Below are 23,922 nucleotides of genomic sequence, written 5' to 3'. Positions count from 1 at the left end.
CGGCTCTGCCTTGCGCTATATTACATCCATTTAGCATTGCAGCTCTACGTTGAGCTAACAGCAGCTCTACTTTGAGCTAACAGCAGCTCTACTTTGAGCTAACAGCAGCTCTACTTTGAGCTAACCGCAGCTCTACTTTGAGCTAACCGCAGCTCTACTTTGAGCTAACAGCAGCTCTACTTTGAGCTAACAGCAGCTCTACTTTGAGCTAACCGCAGCTCTACTTTGAGCTAACAGCAGCTCTACTTTGAGCTAACAGCAGCTCTACCTTGAGCTAACAGCAGCTCTACTTTGAGCTAACAGCAGCTCTACTTTGAGCTAACAGCAGCTCTACTTTGAGCTAATCGCAGCTCTTCTTTGAGCTAACAGCAGCTCTACTTTGAGCTAACCGCAGCTCTACTTTGAGCTAACCGCAGCTCTACGTTGAGCTAACCGCAGCTCTACTTTGAGCTAACAGCAGCTCTGCTCTGAGCTAACACCAGCTCTACTTTGAGCTTCAAACCAGTTGTTTCGAAACCAGCACTCCTCAATCCAAAGATGCCTCTTTGTTGACTTGTTTGTGTGAGGGATGGGGCTAATGGTGTACTAGCTGTGCTAGTACTTGTTAGCAACAATCCGAACTAGCGCACACACTGCACTGCATTGCTTTGTACTGCATTCAAGACTGACGTCATGCGCTTTGTTTTGCTGCGTAATCACAAATGGCACCAGCCCATTTTTGCGGAAAAGAAAAAACAAATCTTGCTTGCCCTGTTGTGCTCTTCCAGACAACGGATCGTGCTTCAGCAGTGTTTCTTTTCCCACCATCCCTCCCTATCCAACTTATTCACACCATCATAATATTATCGCACCCACTAACCGGGTCCACTCTCACAACTGGTGTTATCTAGCTATTTGCTGCGGCTCTGCCTTGCGCTATATTACATCCATTTAGCATTGCAGCTCTACGTTGAGCTAACAGCAGCTCTACTTTGAGCTAACAGCAGCTCTACTTTGAGCTAACAGCAGCTCTACTTTGAGCTAACCGCAGCTCTACTTTGAGCTAACCGCAGCTCTACTTTGAGCTAACAGCAGCTCTACTTTGAGCTAACAGCAGCTCTACTTTGAGCTAACCGCAGCTCTACTTTGAGCTAACAGCAGCTCTACTTTGAGCTAACAGCAGCTCTACCTTGAGCTAACAGCAGCTCTACTTTGAGCTAACAGCAGCTCTACTTTGAGCTAACAGCAGCTCTACTTTGAGCTAATCGCAGCTCTTCTTTGAGCTAACAGCAGCTCTACTTTGAGCTAACCGCAGCTCTACTTTGAGCTAACCGCAGCTCTACGTTGAGCTAACCGCAGCTCTACTTTGAGCTAACAGCAGCTCTGCTCTGAGCTAACACCAGCTCTACTTTGAGCTTCAAACCAGTTGTTTCGAAACCAGCACTCCTCAATCCAAAGATGCCTCTTTGTTGACTTGTTTGTGTGAGGGATGGGGCTAATGTTTTTTACCATAATTACTTTTTTCTGTGAGAACACTGGCATACACTGTACGCACGGTACGTGTAGTGTAGTATGAAACGTACTCAGAACATGTGCATGGTGTGGTCTCTTGCCGTCGGAGACCCCAAGTGCAGAGTTGCACACTCTTAGGAACTGCTGCACAGCCTAAAGCATGAGTCGCATGGTGCATAATACGTGTACGGCAGGTTTGGGCCAAGATCCTGCCAGTGGTTGTTGGCGTGTTGCATGGATTGGGCCCCTTTGCTGCGAAGTTCGTAAAAGAACTGGGCACCCCAGCCAGAGTCTTTGAGGAAGAAACACTGCCCAGAACAGTTGGCATCATTCGATCAGTAACCCAAATGAATGTAAAAAATTAATAAAAAATATTTTTAAAGGATTGGGAGAGCTTCAAAATTCAAAGAATCAGTCGGGGAAGTGAACTGCCTGAAAAGAGAACAAATGCCAACCCCATCAAGACACGAACCCGGTCCCTTGCTTGTCATGAGCAATGCTCTCAGCCATCGGAGCTATGGGACCAGACCGAAGGCTAGAAGGCGCTGTCAAGCCTTCACTCCAAACTCTAAAGGCAGCTCACAACACGTGCCACATTACATACTGATGGCACTTGGGTGTTTTCCCTCCCCTAGGGGACCAACCACGGTCAATTTCTGGAACGCACTACCAGCGGTGAAAGAATTAATTTAATAATTATTGTAACGTTACACTAACCACCACGTCGATTAGAAGGTGACATTGGCTATGGCCCAGTATGGGGATGAGGTTGGCTTTCTTCTCCCGTTTCTTTTTTTTCTCTTTTTTCCTCACATACATGTACAGCAGCAGTACTGCCCATGGTCTCAATTGACCCAGGATGCTGCCTCAGTTATCCAGACACAAAACCAGTACTCTGACTCAGGGTTCTAGCCAAATGGGGGGGGGGGGGGGGGTGTAGGGGGTGTAGGGGGCACATACATATTTTTGTGTATGGCGCTGCTTCTAAACTACAACGGAGTGCATGCGCACTGCGCTGGCATTTAGAATACCATGGATCTGGAATAGGAAGTACGTTGTCATGGATGCCATACGGTGCATGTGTTGCTTACCCGACTTCACCGACATCACCGAGTCCGTCGCCACCGGAGCCAGACGAAGGCAACTTTGCCGCTTGCGTCCTCAGAATCAAGTCTCCCTCACCCTGCATTCAGAACAGAGCCAAACCAGCAGGGATTGTCATATGATGTGTTTGTCGCATGACGTGTTTGCAATACTTTGCATGCTTGCAGCAGAAAATGCACACCCACCCGAGCCAAAGTGAAAACAGAGTTTTCTCAGCCAGTAGTCGCACCACGAGACCAGCCAGAGACCACGCAAGTTGCGCTCAGCCCTGGCTGACCCCTGAACAATGTCACTCTATGCATGTATGTATAGATTATAACAGGGGACCTCGTGTATATAGAGATATATACACCAGTATAAAAACAGAGGCGAATCCGAGGTTTTTATAACTGGTGCGAGTGTGTATCTCGATATACACGAGGTCCCTTTGTTATAATAATTATAATTGTACCTCTCCATATTCACCCTGTGTGGCCAACTAAATGGCTTGTCCCTCGCTGATAACTACTGCTAATTTCCCTTAGTGGTGTATATGGAGATATATACACCACTAAGGGGGGCATGTCTAAGACTGTGGGTGTATATGGAGTGAGGTGTAAATTGATTATTATATTTTATTATTATATTTTTAAGGATTCTCCAGAGGCAAATGAATGCCTATCAAAGGGAGTCTCCTGAGGAGAGGAAGTGAAGGGAAGTGAAGGTGGCTGTTATGAGAGAGGGAGGAAGGCATGTGACGCAACACAAGCCACAGCGTGACGTTGAGCAGGTTTCTCAGCAGCTGAGCAGTAGCAAGCTGGTGCCTACTAGTATTTCGGATGAATGCGCTGTAGTGTGTGCAACCTGTGCAGACCAGGTGGCTAAATCAGAGTTGAGTGGATCTGATACTGATAAAGGCTTCACCAGCACCATTAATTACACAAGAATTAACCTAGCCAGAAGTAGCTCATTGTTCAACAGGGACTGTATTTTCTGGAGTATACATCGAGCTTTAAACACTCATTTAATTTAAGGTTAAGGCCATGATAACAATTACAGTTGGTTCCTGGGCATCAGCGTGTGAAAATCAGTGAGAGCGGGTGGATTTTTATATCACACGGAGAAAAGTTTCTCAATGCAACATCGACCGGTTGATGTTTCATTCCCGGATCCTGCTACACACAGCTAGACTGCAGCCTCGGACTGCATGCAGTAGACATGACAGAACACAGTACACATTGGAGTCGTGTTTCGCGCAGCCACACTAGGCTACACTAGGCTACACTAGGCTAGGCTAGGCTAGGCTACACTAGGCTAACTTAGTTAGGCTAGGCTAGGCTAGGCTACACTAGGCTAGGCTACGCTAGGCTAGGCTACACTAGGCTAGGCTAACTTAGGCTAGGCTAGGCTAGGCTAGGCTAGGCTAGGCTAGGCTAGGCTAGGCTAGGCTACACTAGGCTAGGCTACACTAGGCTACACTAGGCTAGGCTTCACTCCTCAATGGGAGACATGCGTACAGTGGTAAGCAGTGCGGTGATTGCATATGATCTGATTGAAGTTCACAGTCACAGTGATGTGGCGTTCTGTTCTGCACACGCTACAACCTAGGCTTTTTTATTTAATTTTTTTTTTACAACCTATCCTTACATACTGTACAGAAATAAAAATACAGCTTCTGGTGTGCCGCCAAACATTGACGCGAACGTACTCGAGAGCCGAACATACTTTCCCCATGGCCTACATGTTGGATGGTCAACCGGACTGTGCACAAAGTAGCCTGCGGTAGGTTGCGTAACTGGAAATATTTTTCATTAACTTAATTTATTTTTATTAATTTATTTTATTTAAAAAAAAACATGCACAAGTTCTCAAAAACAACAGTGCACTGAGACGACCATATATGGCGACACAACCGGGCGCATGCGTATGGATATCGCACATTGGATCAATGACAGGACATTTTGATACAAGTCACTTTTTCTCTTGCTCAAGGTCGTTCCTTTTCAGTTGCACCCGCCGTTCAAAGCTGAATCATGGCAGTGTCGAAAAGTAGCGGCTATGAGACTCTCTTCAAGCTGAAAGTCACTGAATCTGCCAAGCAAGTAGGTGTAATGGGTGTACTTAGGATAAGACTTTTGCTAAGACATCCATGCAGTATAAGATACTTCGTACCGTAATTCCCCGATTACAGGCTGCACTAGATTATAAGTCGCACCCCCATTTTTCGGTTTGAGCAATATCGTTGGGATATATTCACTTCAGTAGTAAGTCATGCTCGATTGTAAGTCGCACCACTTTTTTTACCCTGAATTTAAGTGTAAAAAGGTGCGACTTATATTCGGGGGAAAACGGTACTCTCCATTTTGTATTTCCCACTTCTTTGCCAAAATGATTATTCCGAACCCATCTTGGATAGAAGAGCGCATGCTCCAGTGGTCCTTGCCTTCATTCTTTTCTTATTCGTACTATTCATTCCTGTGTCATTATAACTCCGTCCTATCATAAAGCTATAAAACCTGTCCCATGAGGGTGCCTCGGGAAAGGACTTTTTAGCCAAGTGTTAGCTACTCTGGTTAAACATTATGATAGGACGGAGTTACATGACACTGGAGCATGCGCTCTTCTATCCCTGATGGGTTCTAAATAATCACTTTGGCAAAGAAGCGGGAAATACAAAATGGAGAGTACAGAGTATCTTAAACTACATGGATATCTTAGCATACCGTAAAAATTGCGGATAAAAGCCGGGTTTGCATACAAGCTATACAAGCACATCCCGGATAGAAGCCTGAAAATCTAACGGGTCAAATGCATATAAGCATGTCGCGCGTAGAAGCCTGGCTTCTATGCAAGCGCGGATCGGGTAGGTCAAGAGTGCATGCGCTATGTACGGTGCATAGTAAAACTGCCGCCGTACCGGTAGTCAGTGGTAGATCTACGCGTGTCGCGCGCAGAAGCCTGGCTTCTATGTGCATACAAGCCTGGCAAAAACATTAGTGGTGCATATAAGCATGGCTTGCATACAAGCCTGGTTTGTATTAAAGCCTGATGCAGAAAGCGGCTTATATGCTTATAAGCCCGGCTTTTATCCGCGACTTTACAGTAAGTACCAAAGGCTACTTAGGCTATCGTGCTGCTGGCCGTAAATTCCACATTGATGAACGCAGGGTTTGCCGATGGCGAAAAAACCCTAAGTCGTCAGCAATGAAAAGAACTGTTTACGCAGCAAATGAGGGATCCGGCTTATAGACCGAATACAGATAAGATGTCGATATTTCGTGACCAAAAAGATCTGGGTGCGGCTTATACTCCGGAAAATACGGTTTTTATACATTGAATAGAAAATATAGATCCTGAAATTAAGCATGCATTACACATGCACACACGTACACATGCATGCACCATGCACGCACACACGTACACATGTATGTACCATGCACGGACGCTAGCATGCACACACACACATCCACCACATTCGCTTGCACACACACACACACACACACACACACATGCTTGCACCATGCACCATACACCATGCCCGCACACACGTACGCATGTATGCACCATGCACGAACGCTCACATGCACACACACATGCACCACATTCGCATCCACACACACACACACACACACACACACACACACACACACACACATGCTTGCACGCGTGAACACGCACACATACACACAGATAGTGACAAACACACAAGCAAACCGATATAAACACATACCTGCTCAAGACCGAGCCAAAACTTTGCTGCTTCGTCTATCACCCGCGTCACTGGAAGACGGTAAGGAAGACGGCAAACAGGAGCTAAATCCACAGTCACGTCGCGGAGAGCATGTGGGCAGCTGTTGTTGCAGGACTTTCTCCCATGCTCCAAGCATTTCACGCCAGAAGGACGCTTACAGTTTGGTGGGCATGGAAGAACCTTCACAACGCTTGCCTGCAGCTCGCCCTTTCCCGACCATTCACTTAGCACATTCTCAACAGTTGACTTGAGCAGTGCTAGCGCTGTCTGGCCTGTGCTGGCACAATCCTGTGCTTCTGAGCTCCGCTCCAGACAAACTCTTAGACCGAACCGGGCATAGCTAAGCCGTAACCACTGCCCACCATCCTTGATCCAGTATACCCGCACTCCATTGAAAGATACACTACAATTGTCGGGGCGTGGCGACTCCTTCAGCATCTCAACCGCGCATTGCCAGTACAGAAAGACAGGAAACGGGATTTGTTGTCCTTCTTCCCCTGTCATCTCAAGACATACGTATGCTGGCGGTGACAGAATTGCAGATATGTCTTCTTCTAGTGCTTCCTTGGGTACTACTGCTGGCATGATGAACTCTTTCTTCTTTTGTCCATTGCCAACAGTGCGCTGAGTGATAACTAGGACTGACAGCTCTTGAAGGATATGGAATGCATTGTCCCATTCATCTCGATGGTTCTGAAGCAGTTTCCACTTTGCTGTCTTCTCTGCCGCGAGTTTTTTGGCAAATTGGTTGAAGGCAAACCTGGCCAAAGCTTCAGATATGAAGCCCTCGCCATAGCGTTGTTCATCGTCCTCAGACAACGGCGACACGGCATCGCAGCTTTCCTCCAAGTTGACGTGTGCCAGGGCAGTCACACAATCCAGGACAAATTGCTTGTCCAGAATAACGAGGTGTTTGAGTTCATGAGTGGGGAAGTATGCCAAATGACCGGACTCGTGGCCATACTTCAGCAGTTTCTTCATCCCTTCATCATCGTCTCTCTCGATGGCATCCAGGTCTTCAGCAATGCCTTGAACCCTTTTGAAGTCCAGCCATGGTACCTGGATGGTTGTCTTCAACAGCTCAATGGCCATACAAAAGCGCAGCCATGTCACAGGAATGTCGAGCCTGCTGGCTTCACAGCGATCAGCTATGGCCTTCTTCAGGGCCTTCGCACCATCATCGTCACCTGACTTGGACTTGGTGTTGTCGACTAGGAAGTGTGACTCTTGATTCGATACAAGTCGCTTGTACCGCGATTCCTTGATCTTTTTGTGAAGCAACTCTGTCGGATCTGGCAGGGTTTCCTTGACCTTCTTTTCGTCATAGTGGTCTCCATGACAACCGACCATGAACACATCTCCTGCATTCTTGTCCGTGTGATCAGATTTGCTATGGAAGAGTGGCATGTCGAGCCATGAGAATACTTGATCAATGCGGGTAGCATCACTTGGCAAAGTCGCACGGAGGACTTGTGTTTCAGCAATCCGCGTTTCTTCAAGCTCTCCCTCATCCATCTCCGCCTCCAACAGCTTTGATGCATTGTAAGCCACTATGAATGCGGTGTTCTTCATTATGAGCAGTGGCTGTACAGACTGGTAGATCTGCTGACCAGCGAGGTCTTGGAATGTGATCACGGTGAAGTCAGGTTTGGCAGTAGCTTCCTCGATGTGCTTCACCATGTCAGCAGAACGAATGTCTTCTATTGCACGTTGCACTGGGTCTTCTTCTCCTACTGAAGTCTCACTGGTGAGGTTTTGCCGTGAAGGATTTCTAGGACGAAATGGTGCAGCTCCGCCAAACGTAACTTCTTGTGACCTTGCCGCGGCATCACCGTGTGGAGGAGTAGAGCGATCTGAGTCGCTTTGTTTGTCCTTCAATATGGTTGCTACGTACAGCAGCCCCAGCGCTTCAATAACATCACTGCATTCTATGAATTGGCCATTTTCAATTGCTCTGACGGCGAAGGAAGTTTTCATTCCAAGCGTGCTCTTCTCACAAGCGTCATGCTCTTCACCCAGTATGGTCTTCAGCAAGCTTGACTTTCCACAACGTGCAGCTCCAAGAATTGCAATGTGCAAGAAGCGGACGCTTGTTGTGTGACCACGCCTTGCAAGATCTCTTTTTGCTCTTTCCAGTTTAAGAAGGTGTTCTGGAGTGACTCCATCTGTTTGCAACAAAAACAACAGAAGAAACAGAATACTGTATAAGTACAAATGTTTGTTTGGAATTACCTTTCGCTCTATTCGTTAGGGGGCACGAAATAACTAAGGTTTGTACCAAACTAAAGTTTTTTTTCAGAACGTTAGGGGTGACAGACCTCGACCATAAACGAAATTTAGTACGTAACAAGCCTGCCGGTGGAGTGATATAACGAAAGATTTCGTGAACGAAAATTAGTACTTATAGAGTAGACGTGACTGCTTACACAATCAGGCCCGCACAAGTAAAAACCCTCATTCAACAGCAGAGTGAAACTCCTTTGCAGGGAAATTTTGGGATATATGTAATATATATATCTGAGCCTGCAGTTCTTCAGTTCTGAGCCTGCAGTTCTCTGAGCACTGAATCGGCTGGTTTGGGTCCGAGGAGACTGCAACGTACAATAAGTCAGCTGTTTCCAACCAATGCCCGGCATTGCTGCATCCCGAAGGTAATGACATCCATGAGAACCACAGAGAAACATCTTAGGAATTTCAGTGCCGCTTGAAAGGCATATTATAGAAAGGTTGGCTTGTCAACCAATACTAAGATTCAGGTGCTAATCATTCAAATTCTCAGTCAAAAGCGCCAAGCTATGTACTGAAAAATGTAGTAGTAAGTTATTGAGTGCTGTAAAATATGACGTTTCCGCAAGTCACACTCTGTCAAATTGATGTACAAGGGACGGACCTGGCCTTTTTATAGGAGGATAAAAATATGAATTCGCATATGCAAACAGCATTTTCACGGATAGGTTGTATTGCTTGGATTTTATTTGGCGAATAGAACGCAAATAGACTTAGATACACGAAATCTACCACCAAATTAATGCAGGAGACGCTCAGCGCATAAATGTTTCCACTGGAGACTGGAGATGTGCACGTCCTGCTCCCAGATTAGTGTAAAAAGATCAGTGTCATAGGTGTAAAAGTGCGTGGAAACACACTCACGCATGACGAGTTCTACTAACTTACTTTGCCGCGTTCACACACCCACGCTCACACACCCACGCTCACACACTCACGCTCACATACACACGCTCACACACACACACGCTCACACACACACACACACACACACACACACACACACACACACACACACACACACACACACACACACACACACACACACATACACACACACACACACACACACACACTTGTATTAAGTCTAGTACTTTCTCACTGCCAAAAACTCTGAGTAACAATGTAACAAGCTAGGGGTCTTCCGCTATCGTGAGCTTGTGGATTGAGCACTTTAGCAAGTCAACGGCAACTCTACTTTGTTCCTGTAGACATAGTTATGTGATCCAGCTGCAGAGCGATGCCTGCTCCATCATGATTCTCTTGATGCAATGCTTAATTGCCCCTGGATTTACGGGATGTTAGCGGCCATTGTGAGTTCCCTTGGGAACGGACAGGATAATTCCTAATACAGTAAACCTAGCTGGTGTAAGCGACCTCTGGGTTTAGCGACCACCTGCTCTTAACCACCGTGTTTCCATGCACAGACAGTTCTCCACAGATATTGTTGGACCTGGTTCTAAAGACCACCTGGCTTTATTGACCGCTTTTGCTTGCACAGTGGGGTGGTCGCTTAAGGCAGGTTTTACTGTATTTTGATGCAATACTGTAAAAATATTCTGCGAGTTCGTCCAACATAGCCATTCACGCATCACTGTGTGCCAGCACACGTACCAAATTTTTACCTTTTTGAGGAGAGAAAATCTCTTCAACTGCACCAAAGTGCGAGGCATGAGTGATTGTTCAGCCCGGAGACGTGTCATGCCCGGAATTGCGGCGCAGAAGGAAAGGTTTGGATTGTTGCAGCAAAGAGACCATTGGGTTTTAGTACGAGTCCTGAGACCGAGCAATGCTTACAGCGTTCTCCAAACAAACAGTATATAGTAAAACCTGTGACTAACAACCGCCCCTTGGGACCTGAGAAAGCGGTCTTTAGTGACAGGTGGTCCTTAGTTAGAGGTTTGCACTGCATAACCATATACACTCATACCTCGGTTATCGGGGCAGTCCGGGACCTTGCACTGCCCGTAACTTTGAAATGTCCGTAACTCCGAATCATATACATCTTGATGGGGAAAAGGCCATCGATATGGCATATGACGTCAATATTTCTACGAAAAGTGACAAAAGAGTAGTAATATTTCCCCTGAAACTCGCCCAAATAGTGCCCGGTAGACCGAAGTGCCCGTAACTTCGGGGTCCGGATAACCGAGGTATGAGTGTACCGTATGTCAGCGCCTTTAAAGCCATGGCCTTATATTCGAACCACCACTGCTTTCCTAGCTATTTTAGATATAAAACGACCCACCTACTACGCCATGCCATAAAAGTCAAAATCCACACAGAAATTTCAATCTAAACCCGCTTGTTCGCGCTTCCTGCTGGGCTGTAAGTATGGTAGTATAGTACGTATTCCTTCATTTTTACAAAACCTACTTCAAATGTCATTTCATTTATGAAGTCCATGGCTTTATAACTGAGATTGGCTTTATAATCGAATATACCTCCATGGCTTTAAAGGTGCGGACATACGGTCTGAATGTGAGACCGTCCGTGCTTGGCGAAGTGGTCTGTAGTTCCATCCACAAAGAACAAAACAGTTTCGTCCGCCGATTTAGTATACAAACCCCCCTTCACACCCCCCTCCCGTCGGCAAACCCTTTTTTACTTTCTATATTAACGGATTAGTCCCCTTTGTCGATTGATGGATCAATCGGTACCAACGCATTCGTAACTCCGATTAGTAACTTCGGCTCTGCTCTGTTTTGTTTTGAATTGTATACGTATGTTTAAAGCACATTTGCTTATATGTGCGTTATTATGGTAGGCCTTTTAAAAGGTAAACTCTGACACAAATAATTATATGGAGGGGAGACAGCCTTGCTTACCAGGCTTCTCATACGGCTCATTCAGCCCCTCACACTCGGACGACTCACACAGCCTTGGCTCACTCAGCCTCACAATACGGCTCGCTCAGCCTCCGAAGCAGGGCCTTGCCCAGCTGCCATACGTACATATTCACACAGCTCTAAGCTGTCACTCACTCGGAGCATGGCAAAGCAATTGACAAACCCTCCTATTCCCCAAACTGGTTGCTCCTTGAGTGAGGGTGGCATGCAGATGCTTGTGCGAAATTCAAGTTTTTCAGATCGATGCGATAGCCGCGATTTCTGTAGGAAGTGTGAGCTCCATTCAGGAGCACTGCCTAACTCTGGCAATACTCAGTGGTGCACAGAAAAAAATTGACCGGACAGCCCTCAGATGTGGGGCAGGTGGACGATGATCTTCAATGAACCCGTTTGGCTTGACCAAATAGGGAGTTTGTTTAAATAGATCTTACAAATGTATGGCTTACCGTATGTGCTGGTGCCCACATGTTGGGATGATGCATCCTTCAACCTCTTGTAAATATCCTCTTGGCCTACCACAATATGTTCCTTGAGGATTTCCACAAAAATCTGAAATGACTGTCCACTGCCAGCTGCCAGCATGGAGATGAGATGCTCCAGTTGAATTTGAGGATTCGTTATAGACCGTAGAGTGACACTCTCGCTCCTGGAGATCAGTTGCTTGGACATGCAGTCACGTCTCAGTATGTCACAGTCGTTATACATCCTGTCCCTGACGTCACGCAGGACCAGCTCCACTTGTGGATCAGCCCACACTCCCGTGGGGATGAACAGGTATTGGTCTGTGATGCACCCACAGAACCATGCGCACACATGCAAAATAGAACACAAGCATAAGTAATGCTGTCAGCGAGTGTGTATGGCATTACTGGGGAAGTGCAAGAAAATGGACGTGTTCCAACAGTAATGCTCGGAAAACTTATCATTCAACTCAAAAATATCAAGGTAGTAAGGGATCGTCCGTAATTATCGAAAAATTAAAAAATCCGTCCTCGTGCAAAATTGTCTCTGCCCCCCCCCCCCTTTTCCCCATTAATTTTTTTTATTTTTACCGATGCCCAGCTCGAAAATAAGAACTCTTGACCCCATGTTCACTGATTGCACCTACATGTACATGTACATGTACATGTATGTCAAGTACTAGTAGCTAAGTAAAGTGAGTAAGAGGTATACCGAAGGCCATGCACGTCCTACAACCACAAAAAGTCATGTACCGGTATATCATACTGGTGTTTGCGATCCTACACTACTACGTCTACAGTGCACTACGAGTCAGTGCAACGAGTGTATGAGTCACTGACGAAAAAAAAAAGTACGAAAAATCAAACAATTAAATTCCGCCAGCGCTCTTGACCACCCACCCCCTTTCTGCCTTAGGACGGATTTTTTAATTTTTCGAAAAATACGGACGACCCCTAACTCATTGGATTTCTTTGTATTCTGTATCTCCTTATCGTTATCTTTTCCTCTAGCCCTCTCGCTTAGGATGAGCTTTCTTTTTTATGGCAGCTTAAGCGAAGGCTATATACCTGCTTTATGCAGGTTGATGCCAACGCGAACAAGCAAAATAATAATAATAATAATAATATGAGTTTTTTAAAAGAGGTCGGAGGCGGATAATACTTTAAAACGAAGGTAAGTTATGGGTCGCAAATATCCACGCAAACACACATCCAGTCATAATAAGGCACTTGTCATAAGTATCCGAACGTTTTCGGTCCCTTCTCATCAAGGATTATACAGGGAATGGCTCAAGCTGGAAAGACTAAAACTTATATAGCGTAAAGATAATTAGATAACAACACTCGTGACAAGGTGGAAAATTATCAAGTTTAGCACGACACAAAACTCGAAGGAAGATAATAATAGTGACAACAACATAGTGAGCAAATTAAGTTACATTGTTACCACCTCGACGAGGAGTAACACCAAACAATTGTAGCGACAACACATTTTCTTTCTGTACGCAAAGTTCAGGATCTAACTTACGGATATACAAAGCTTCTAACACAGCTTCTCACTATGTTGTTGTCACTATTATTATCTTCCTTCGAGTTTTGTGTCGTGCTAAACTTGATAATTTTCCACCTTGTCACGAGTGTTGTTATCTAATTATCTTTACGCTATATAAGTTTTAGTCTTTCCAGCTTGAGCCATTCCCTGTATAATCCTTGATGAGAAGGGACCGAAAACGTTCGGATACTTATGACAAGTGCCTTATTATGACTGGATGTGTGTTTGCGTGGATATTTGCGACCCATAACTTACCTTCGTTTTAAAATAATATGAGTACATGTATTATATCTTTTACTTCAAGTATTATTATACCGTACGCATTCCCGCCTTGAAGTGTAGCAGCAGTATGCTGCGTCCACAGCTTCGTTTATGCAGGATGGCTTGGGTGAGAGGAGAGAGTACATGATAGTGTGTAGATTTAGTAAAAAGGAAATTTGAAAACTGTACGCCCCAGCACTGTGCGCCCCAAGCGCAGAGGATACCGTTTTTCCCGTTTTTAAGTCGATCCCTATAATAAGTCGAAGCCCCCTACTTGGAACCTCACTTTCCCGGTTTAAGGGCAGTTAAGCCCCGATTGTAAGTCGAATACCCCTTTCCTAGTTCCGTTTTTAGGTCGTAAAAGGTAATATAGGGAGCGAGGTAACAAGTGTAAAAAGTTGTGTTTTATTCTCGCCCTTTTATGCTGATTCACATTCATTTCTTTCGTCTTTCTGTCTTCTCCGATCTGTCTTCCTCATTTTTTTGGGTTTCAATTTTTTGCTTTCATCCTCCGGAAATCCCACGAAAAGAAACCAGACCCGATCTTGTTGCCCTGCTCAGAATATCGCTGGATGAGGAAAAAGAAGTAAGTGAACCTACTAGCACGAGCCCCCTGGCTGCTAATGAGTGTGTTGTTGCCAGCCTGTGCTCAGCTCTGTCTGAACTCACTGATGTCGTCCGAGAATTGAAGACTGAGTTACACACCATGAGAGAAATAGAAGCTAAATTCAACGACTCTGCCAGAGAGGTGTTGTGCCTGAAGACTGAAGTACGGGAACTTAGGAACGACCTGCATGCCAAAGTTGAGAGGTACGACACGGTGATTCAAACTTTGAACAATGACCCCAGTGAACCAAGCTTTACTAAAACTGTATCCTCGACCCCACAACCTCGACCCACGTATGCAGAAACTTTGCACCTACAACCAGCATTGCAGCCCAAAAATGCTGCCCCTGCAGCTGCCCCACCTGCCCAAAGGCCACAACGCCAGCCTCCCAAGCCGTACAGGCGACAGGAATCGTCTCGCTGGCTGGCACCCAAGCTTCCAAAGAGCACACCCGATGTGCCCTGACGGGTAAGCCAAGAGTCAAGATGTTCTACGTTGGCAATGTGGACCCCGAATGTGATGCCAAATCAATTGCAGAGCATTGTCAGGCACAGGATGTACACATTGTGCAGAGTGTTGTATACACCTCGGAGCGCTTCCGAACTGGGTTTGCCAGGGTCACAGTGTTGGCGTCGGACGCCACCACCGTACAGGACAAAGCATTTTGGCCGGACTCGCTCGGTTTTGCAGTTCGTGAATGGCGCTTTGGTGCTGACGGCACAGCTCCAGCACTCACATAATGCCACACACCACATACCGGTATTCACAGCCCCTAAACCCGCATGCTCCTGTGTTCACCCCTTCGTCTCCAAATCCTCCAACCCCAGCATTCTACTCTACAATTCATCCATCCAACCGACTAAATGTTGGCCACATAAACATTTGCAGCCTACGACATAACACACATGTTATAACTAAGCTAATAGATGAGCACTGCCTAGACTTGCTGGCGGTTACAGAAACGTAGCTTGACTCAAGCATCTTGGACACTGAGGTTTCTGTACCAGGCACAATTCTCTTACGTCGAGACAGGCCGTGCGTTGATGGATGCACTTGCCTATCCTCCTGCACTCCATGCCGTAAATGAGGCGGCATCTGCATCTTCGTAAAGGAACATGTTAAGGTTAAGCACATCTTGGACCACTCACACTCCAGTCTAGAGTTGATGTGGCTTAGAGCTGGCACAGGCAAAGATAGTACCTTGTTTGGTTGCATATACCGTCCCCCATCCAAGCCGATAGAGTTTTGGAATCGGCTTGCTACATCCACCGAGCAGCTGGAGTCAGGACGGTGAGAATATTGTGTTGTTAGGTGACATAAATGTGGACTTTCTGCGTCAGACGTCCAGTGCGTTCCACCATCTCAAAGACACGTTGCTACTTCCGTGCAGACTGGCCAATAAAGTAACTGAAGCAACAAGAATAACAGGCTCTACCCGTACATCCATTGACTGTATTCTCACGAACATTGATCGAGTTCCGTCAGCCTCTGTCGTGGACTGTGAGTTTTCAGACCATCGCCTCGTCATTACTTCCGTCCCAGTGCCCATGATGGATGCGCGTAGCAATACTACTACCCATCAAACACGCAGAGACTACCAGAACTTCAACGCTCAGCGTTTCTGTGATATGCTGCTGTCCTCCGATCTTCATATCTTCACATCCCGTACCCCAGACCTGATGTTGGACGAGTGGACAGGGAAAGTCAATGCTGTGCTTGATATCACCGCACCGTACGTAACCAGGAAACACAGGAAGTCCCGTCGGAAAAATTACCGGTTCATGACCACGCCCCTCCTTGCCTTGATTAGAAAGCGCAACTCGGTCTTCAAGAAACTCAAAGCTACTAACTTACGAGACGAGAGCCTATCTGTACAATTCAAGCGGCTGCGCAACCAGTGCAATAACTTGTTTCGACACCTACAGAATCTATACTTTTCAGACCAGTGCCAGCGGTATGAACGGGAGCCTCGGCAGTTCTGGAAAGCTTTGAATATGAAGCAAACGGTTACCATCCCACCTGAGCGATTGAACGACTATTTTCACTCGATTGTCACAGATAAGGAAGCGAATTACAAGCTCCCAATGGGACCTGCTAAATCCGACGACCTTACTACGTTTTCAGCCGTTACAGTAGCAGAGGTGAAGCTTCGGATCGGTGATCTCCAAAATAATAAAGCCCCTGGACCCGACGGCATTCTTCCTTGTCTACTTAAAATATCAAAAGACGTAATTGCTCTGTCACTCACTATCTTATTCAACACTTCTCTCTCGTCTGGTCACTTCCCATCCTTGTTCAAAATTGCAAACATTACACCGATTCTGAAATCAACTCAAAGCCCCCGCGACTGCTCTTCTAACTACCGCCCAGTGTCTTTAACAACTATCCTAGCCAAGCTCCTGGAGGGGCTTGTGTTTTCTCGTATACACATGTTTTTAATGATCGTTGCCCTTTCCATGTGGACCAATTTGGCCTTCGGAAGCATCGTTCTACCGGACAGCTTCTTACCAAGGTTACGAACGACCGGCTTGTCTCGCGCGGCGCTGGACTGCATACGGCGGTTGTCTGTATTGATTTGAAAAAAAGCGTTCGATATGGTGAAGCATCAGCAGCTTCTTCTTGCTCTCGCAGCTGTCGGTATTTCAGGAGCGGCCCTGGCCTGGTTCCGATCATACCTTTGTAACAGACAACAGCCGGTGGTTACCCACACTGGAACATCTCTGTTGGTGGCAATCACTAGTGGCGTGCCACAGGGCACCATTCTTGGTCCAGTTCTATTTAATATCTATGTCCGGAAGCTCCCATTGACAGCAGAGGCCTTTTCTTGCAAGCTCCCGATGTTCGCTGACGATATGACGTTGTATGCCAGCAGACGTACACAAGCTGAGGCCGTCGCTACCGTTACTGATTCGTTATCTGCAATTTCTGTGGATCTAGACGAGCTTGGGCTGCGCATTAATACGACAAAGACTGTAACTTTGATGATTTCTAAGTCTTCCCAACCCCTCTCAACTCCAATCGTTTTAACCAACAGCCTCTGACTCAAGTGTCTAGCACGAGAATCCTGGGAGTCATTACGGAGGATAAGCAAGACGAAATTCGCGTTCGCTCTCCAAGGAAAGTCGAACTCAGTGACGGAATTCGCGTTATGAGAAGGATTAGCAAACAGAAATCGCGCATGCATGACGTTGACACGACGTACATTGTGTACAGACAGTACAGCGTGGTAAATTTACGACTGCCCTGACACGAATCCGAGATTCGTGTTCCGACTACTTTTCCGAACGAAAAATGCGAAAGTTCGCAATCCAACTCGCGAACTGAAAAATGTTTGCGAACGCGAACGCGGATTTCGTCTTGCTAATCCTCCGTATTGTAGACAGTGATGTTTCTTGGTCTGGTCAAATAGACTTTGTCGTTAGGAAGACTTGCACAAAAGTTGGCGCTCTTCGACGGTGTTTCCGGCAACTAAGTTTGAAGGCAACACGGCAGTTTATCCTCTCTGTTATCCTGCCTGACTTACTATACTGCTGCTCTTGCTTTGCAATGAAGCTATCCGCCAAGGACCGACAGCGACTCTCGTCCGTTTATCGTCGTTCTGTACGCGCTGCTTGTGGCTCGAAACTACAAGATGACGTCATGCCGCTGTTAGCTAGATTGTCGATTGATCCGTTTGAACATTACCTTATTTGTAGCATTGCTAAATTTATCCTTGTTAATCATGTCGTTTTCCTTCTCCTAAATCTGACGGACCTTTTCCCTCTAGTTTCAACCGGCCCTAGGACAACAAGAAGCTCTTTTAATGCTGCTATTGCAATATCTAAATTCCGGACGACTGACGGTGTCAATTCCTTTTCAAATCGTGCTGCACTGTTCTTTAATTCTTTGCCTGTGGAGTGGCGCACCCAGCACCGCACTTCTACATTTGCTAAGCACCTTCAGACCATGCTAAAAGACGCAGCGTCTTTTCAGAAGTATTTTGATTATCTTTTCAGCAAACGCCCTCATTGATCTGCATCACTTGTATTGTATAACTGTGTTTACTGCGTTCCTAGTTTAAATTCGTTTAAAAAAATCTCTTTAATTCTTGCCGTTTTCCCATTTAGGACCATGCTTAAAGACGCAGCGTCTTTTCAGAAGTACAGTTGCGCTCGGTGAAATCCGGCCCGAAGTGCATAACTGGCGCCCAGTACTGATCCGGCTCTTGACGCCCTCAAAGTTGTACAAGTGCTAGTGTGCACGTGTGCCGTATGAACTGTGCATGTGCTGTACTCATACGCATGCATGCTTACACCAAAGTGTAAAAAGCCGCGCCAAACAAAGACAAGTGTAACATTCATTTCAGTTCAGCACAAGTAAAGAAGACGGAGATCGTTTCGAAGCAGTTTATTTCATACACAAAGCAGCACGGCTTCAATATTTTGTGTGGCCACCGTCTGCTTCGATTAGGGCTTCAACACGACGTGGCATTGACTCCACGTATGGAGAAGCGGTGTCAGGAGCCAACGAGTCCCACTCCAGGTGCAGTGCCTGCACCAGCTGGTCAGCATTCTCGCAGCGATGTGGAATTATTCTCTTCTTGAGAAGAGCCCACACATTGGGAATGGCCATGTCCATCTTCTCTATCTCTTCTTGATCTTCAGCTGTACTTCGTGAAGTGAATGGAAGAAATTTTGAACTGTTTTTAGCATGCAACACGTTCACTCCGAACTTTTACACGAGGTGCGTACAGTTGATTTCATACACACAAATTGCCAGTGATGTAATGGGAGCTGGCTTCGCGGCGCCGGCTTTGCACTTCGGGCCGGATTTCACCGAGCGCAACTGTATCTTGATCTTCTTTTCAGCAAACGGCCTCATTGATCTGCATCGCTTGTATTGTATACCTGTGTTTACTGCTTACTGCTGCTTTATTGTTCCAAGTATCAATTTACAATTTCAAATTTGGACTTCACGGAGAATTTCAAAGTTTTAGGAAATTAGAGGCCACATGCCACGTACTGCTCTTTTCTCTCCGAAACTCAACACTTGCAAGCCAGATATGAAAGAAAGAAAAAATCATCAGTCACACCACCGGGACTCGAACCAGGGACCTTGCTATTCGCGAGCAATGCTCTAACCAACTGAGCTATAGTATGACTCTTATCCACGGTGATGGTAAATCTATCCTTCTTCGATCAATCCATATCTGGCTTGCATCATACTGGCAACTCACACCAATCAAGAGGGCCCTCGGCCATTCGCTTGATATCATGGGGAGCGCATCAAACTATGTCCACTGCGAGCAAATACAAAAAATTAATTGCAATTTCAAATTTGGACTTCACGGAGAATTTCAAAGTTTGCAAGTGTTGAGTTTCGGAGAGAAAAGAGCAGTACGTGGCATGTGGCCTCTAATTTCCTAAAGTATCAGTTTAGTTTAGTTTAACCCTTTACCGGCAGCCCCATACTTGAATGCGTCGTAAACGACGCATTGGACATGCATACTAAAATCATGCTTGGTATAACAGGAAGGATGAGCCCACGGGGATTTAAAAGGCCCTCACACAGCCTAGGTATGATCCTATCCGTAGCTGAAGAGATCTACACACGGAAAGTTGGGTGTGGTCCTCGAAAGAGTGCTCAATGCACCGGGGTGCAGAGCTTCATACAAAAGGAATAGAATACGAAGCTTGGGTTGGCTGTGACTCCGAGTTTCACACCTATGGCGATCATCAGACAGCAATGAAGAGATCTACGCGTGTCTCATTTGATTTCATTGAGAACTTACTATTATTATTATTCTCGTATCCATCCCGAATGGGACTCACGACGGCAGAATTAACTGTGAGCATGTGTGTGTGAGAGTGGGAGAACGAAATGAAAAAGAAAAGAAGAACTGCGCGATCGAAAACTTACGGAAATACACGCGCGCCGACAATGCCGTCTACCTCCGTCAAAACGTCGTCAGATGCATTTCCTCTTGCGCAGTGAGTTCCTTTCGTCCTCAGATGACTTCTCCGACGAGGACCTAGCAGACCTTCGCTCTGGGACCGACGACAGATAGATAAATACTTCGTTCCAGGCGCCGATGCAAGCGAATTTCATATTGCGGAGCGGAGCGCACACCAAGTAAATTGTCATGCAAATATCGGGAGCTCCAGCCGCTGAAGACGATGTCGTTGTGATGTACCTGGAAGAATCTGATGGTGCTTATGGTGGGAAAGCCATCGAGAGTGATCCCCGTGTCGACAGTCTCCCAAAGACGGAATTTTAGGCCATCGACTTTCTACGTACCTGAGTGACGGCAGCGCAGCGCGACTTGCGCACGACCTTACGGAGCCATCGGACAGCGATTTTGGGGCGATGCTGATCTCAATTGCGAGCGAGGCACGGCCACTGAAGTCTGTGATGGCTATGGCGTTCGTTTCCACTCCGAAGTCGACTTGTTTTGGCAGTATCATGTCAATGTCGGAATCTGACGATTTGCACTATGTACAATTTCCGTGTTTAGACGTATAGGTGCCAATTTAGCAGCGTATGTGTGTGGCATGTGAAAATATTTTTTTCCATGGTCAAGAAGTAGTACAGTCAAATCTGCCGTTAGCGACCTCTGCTGTAGGCGACCATCTACCGTTAGCGACCGATTTTCCGTGCACCGACGGTTTCACATACAAACTGATCTATCCAGAGCGACCATCTGCTGTGCGCGACCAGCGACCGCGATTTCATGCACGGTGGCTGCATTCAAATCTGCTGTAAGCGACCGCGACCAGGTTCAGTAAGGTGCGAAACTGTACTTGCCAGCGCGTTGTCAATTGCAAAGTGTGAAAATGCGCTGTCTTGCAAGTGCGATCGACTGGCGCCTGGCCTGTACTGAGGCTGTGTTGTAGCTCTCAAGTCCAGGCAGTGTCGATCTACTGCCGTGTCGCATACGCGTACTATACGGGTATGGTCGTCGTTGAATATCCAATAAAATGATATTAAAAATCACATTATTCTCGTCGATTTGAGTACATGGAAGCATATACCTGGTATGCCTGATTTACCATACATCTGCCGTAAGCGACCGCTTTTTCTTGCACCAAGGGGCGGTCGCTTACAACAGATTTGACTGTACCAGACTTCCAAAAAAACATAACTTGCACATACAAAATGTGCCCTTGTTGTGAGGTATTGGCATCCTTCTCAATGTTATGAATTTCATATACAAAATGCACTTGCCGGTAAAGGGTTAAACATCTCTTAGGGGTCGTCCGTATTTTTCGAAAAATTAAAAAATCCGTCCCCAGGCAAAAAGGGGGTGGGTGGTCAAGAGTGCTGGCGGAATTTAATTTTTTGATTTTTCGTACTTTTTTTTTTTTTTTTGCTCCAGTGACTTTCATACACTTGTTGCACTGATTATAGCTGACTGTATACTGTACTGTACTGTACTGTAGACGTAGTGTAGGATCGATTGTCACAAACACCAGTATCTACTATGATATACATGACTTTTCATGTAGTTGTAGGACGGTGCATGGCCGTGACGTCGGTAGACCTACTACTCACTGTACTTAGCTACTAGTACTTGACACAGGTGCAGTCAGAAAACATGGGGTCAAGAGTTCTTATTTTTCGAGCTGGGTATGCCGGCATCGGTAAAAATCAAAAAATTAATGGGAAAAATGGGGGGGTGGGTGGGTGGATCAGAGACAATTTTGCACGAGGACGGATTTTTTAATTTTTCGAAAATTACGGACGACCCCTTAGCTGCATTTTGACATACATGTCATATAATGGGATCCATATATGGTCACGCAGTGCAAACCTCTAACTAAAGACCACCTGCTACTAAAGACCGCTTTTGCTGACACCAAGGGGGTGGTCGGTAGTCACAGGTTTTACTCTACTACTACTACTAAGTGAATGCTCACACAGTAGAACATTGTACAGGTGTAATGCGTTGCACAAGCAGGTGACCTCACCCGCAGTTGTTCGGTACTTGTCAATCTGGTCCAGTTTCTCCAGGATCCCTCTTACGATGGCCTCAGGCTCAACATTGCGAATGCACTCCAAGAAGAGATGGAACGATCTGTCATCTCCCGATCGTACGGCGTCCAACAGGGCCTCGTTTTGCATAGCATGACTTGACAAAGCTGCAAACTTCGTCTTTCGGCTCCGAGTGATCAGCCTTTGCAACTCACACTCCCTTCGTAAATCATCCGCTGTGAACGTTGTGATCATTTTGGAGATAAGTCTAATGAAAACGGTACCGTCAGGCGAAATAGCACGTCATAGTACATTCGAGATCAGCGGGAAGAAGATGACGACGTCCACTAATTTAGTATCCGTGCACACGAATCTGCTGTGTGTGTCACTCTGATCTGTGTGTCAGATATCATCGCCTGTGGTTCCATGCCTAGCATGTACGTCTGAACCATCCTGCAAAGTTTGAATGACGTAGGTTGAGCGATCGCTCCGCGAAACATACTTTTTGAAATTCTCTTCATAGTATATCTTCCACCATTGAAATTTCGAATTTCTTCGATTTTTTGCTGAGAGGGGTGGCTTGCAACCTCGATATGGCTTGTTCCAGGCATGCTTCGGAGCCATCGCCTGTTGAAACAGTGGCGGGAAGCTGCCCTACAACTGTTCCAACAGGAAATTAACTGATCCGAGAAAGCGCGAGTCCGCGAATCTCGGTTAATTATTGAGTATTTCAAGCCTTTTCACGACGAAGATGGAGTTCTTTTTGGAGATGGACGTCGTGGCAAAGGACATGGTGTCCGACTTCTGGCGTCTGGTGAAGCCAGGGATCATTTGTCCAGTCAGGTCGGCAGCCTAACCGTCGGTAAGCTTGTGTTTGGATCACGTTCTGCTCGATGTGGTAGATCACAAACAATTAATATCGCGCAAATTGATCTCAGCATCATGCGTACGGTATTTTATATTCAGAAAATCCCAAAGTGTCTCTGTGTGGCCGTCCTATGCCACGAGAAACTCCAATCAGGCTCCTATGTCCTCTGCCTTCATGATTTAATGTCCACTTCGTTTGAACAACGAACACAACAATCGAGGACGGCTTTGCAATGAAAAATACAGCTATACTGGAGCTGAAAAAAAGAAGAAAAAAACGTGCTCAGGATGAGACTCGAGTACATGCATACTCTCCCAGCAGGTGAAACACAAATTTTTGTGAAAAATGCGTGTCGCCGACTGACCAGGAATTTCGCCCGACGTCTCCCAAGCGGATGCCATCTTGAATCACCTTCACGGTAGTCTTCACTAAACTGTAGCAAATAATTGAAACAGAACATAAAAACAGCAAGCCATTAATCCATGATGACATGACTCATTCGAACAGTGGGACGGAAGAATATTTTTGGAGCTCTCGCATTTGGCGAACGGCAGTGGCCGTCTATCACGGCCACGCCATGAATGTCAAGGAAAGGTCGTCGGGTTTGGCAAGGAAGTAGGAATGCATCCCTGAGAAAGATGTTTGGTGAACAAGACATGTATACCCCCCCCCCCCCTACTCTCTGCCCAAATAGTTGACACGTAAACAGTGTGCAGATAATATCAATGTAGCCCCCCCTCTTCCCTCTCCTGCCCAAGGGAGG

The 23,922-nt window shown here is 46.2% G+C and overlaps 1 protein-coding gene across 5 annotated transcripts in view; it reads right to left on the bottom strand.

Moving 5' to 3' along the window:
* LOC135818527 (uncharacterized) overlaps positions 1–23,922 on the bottom strand; it is an 84,541-nt gene that overhangs the window by 12,828 nt on the left and 47,791 nt on the right. For 3 of the 5 annotated variants that reach the window (XM_065331921.1, XM_065331922.1, XM_065331920.1), the window contains exons 2-5: positions 23,524–23,592; positions 11,907–12,242; positions 6,305–8,490; positions 2,583–2,674 (exon numbers count right to left, since the gene is read on the bottom strand). In XM_065331921.1, coding sequence (XP_065187993.1) covers positions 2,583–2,674; positions 6,305–8,490; positions 11,907–12,242; positions 23,524–23,560 — 2,651 coding nt within the window. In that variant the 5' untranslated portion in view covers positions 23,561–23,592. The remainder of the gene's footprint in view (positions 1–2,582; positions 2,675–6,304; positions 8,491–11,906; positions 12,243–23,523; positions 23,593–23,922) is intronic. The other 2 variants (XM_065331917.1, XM_065331918.1) reach the window with 1 other exon arrangement.

This window comes from Sycon ciliatum, chromosome 5 (genome assembly GCF_964019385.1).
Source record: "Sycon ciliatum chromosome 5, ocSycCili1.1, whole genome shotgun sequence".
Classification (NCBI taxonomy): Eukaryota; Metazoa; Porifera; class Calcarea; order Leucosolenida; family Sycettidae; genus Sycon; species Sycon ciliatum.
This window is presented reverse-complemented; position numbering and strand designations above follow the sequence as displayed.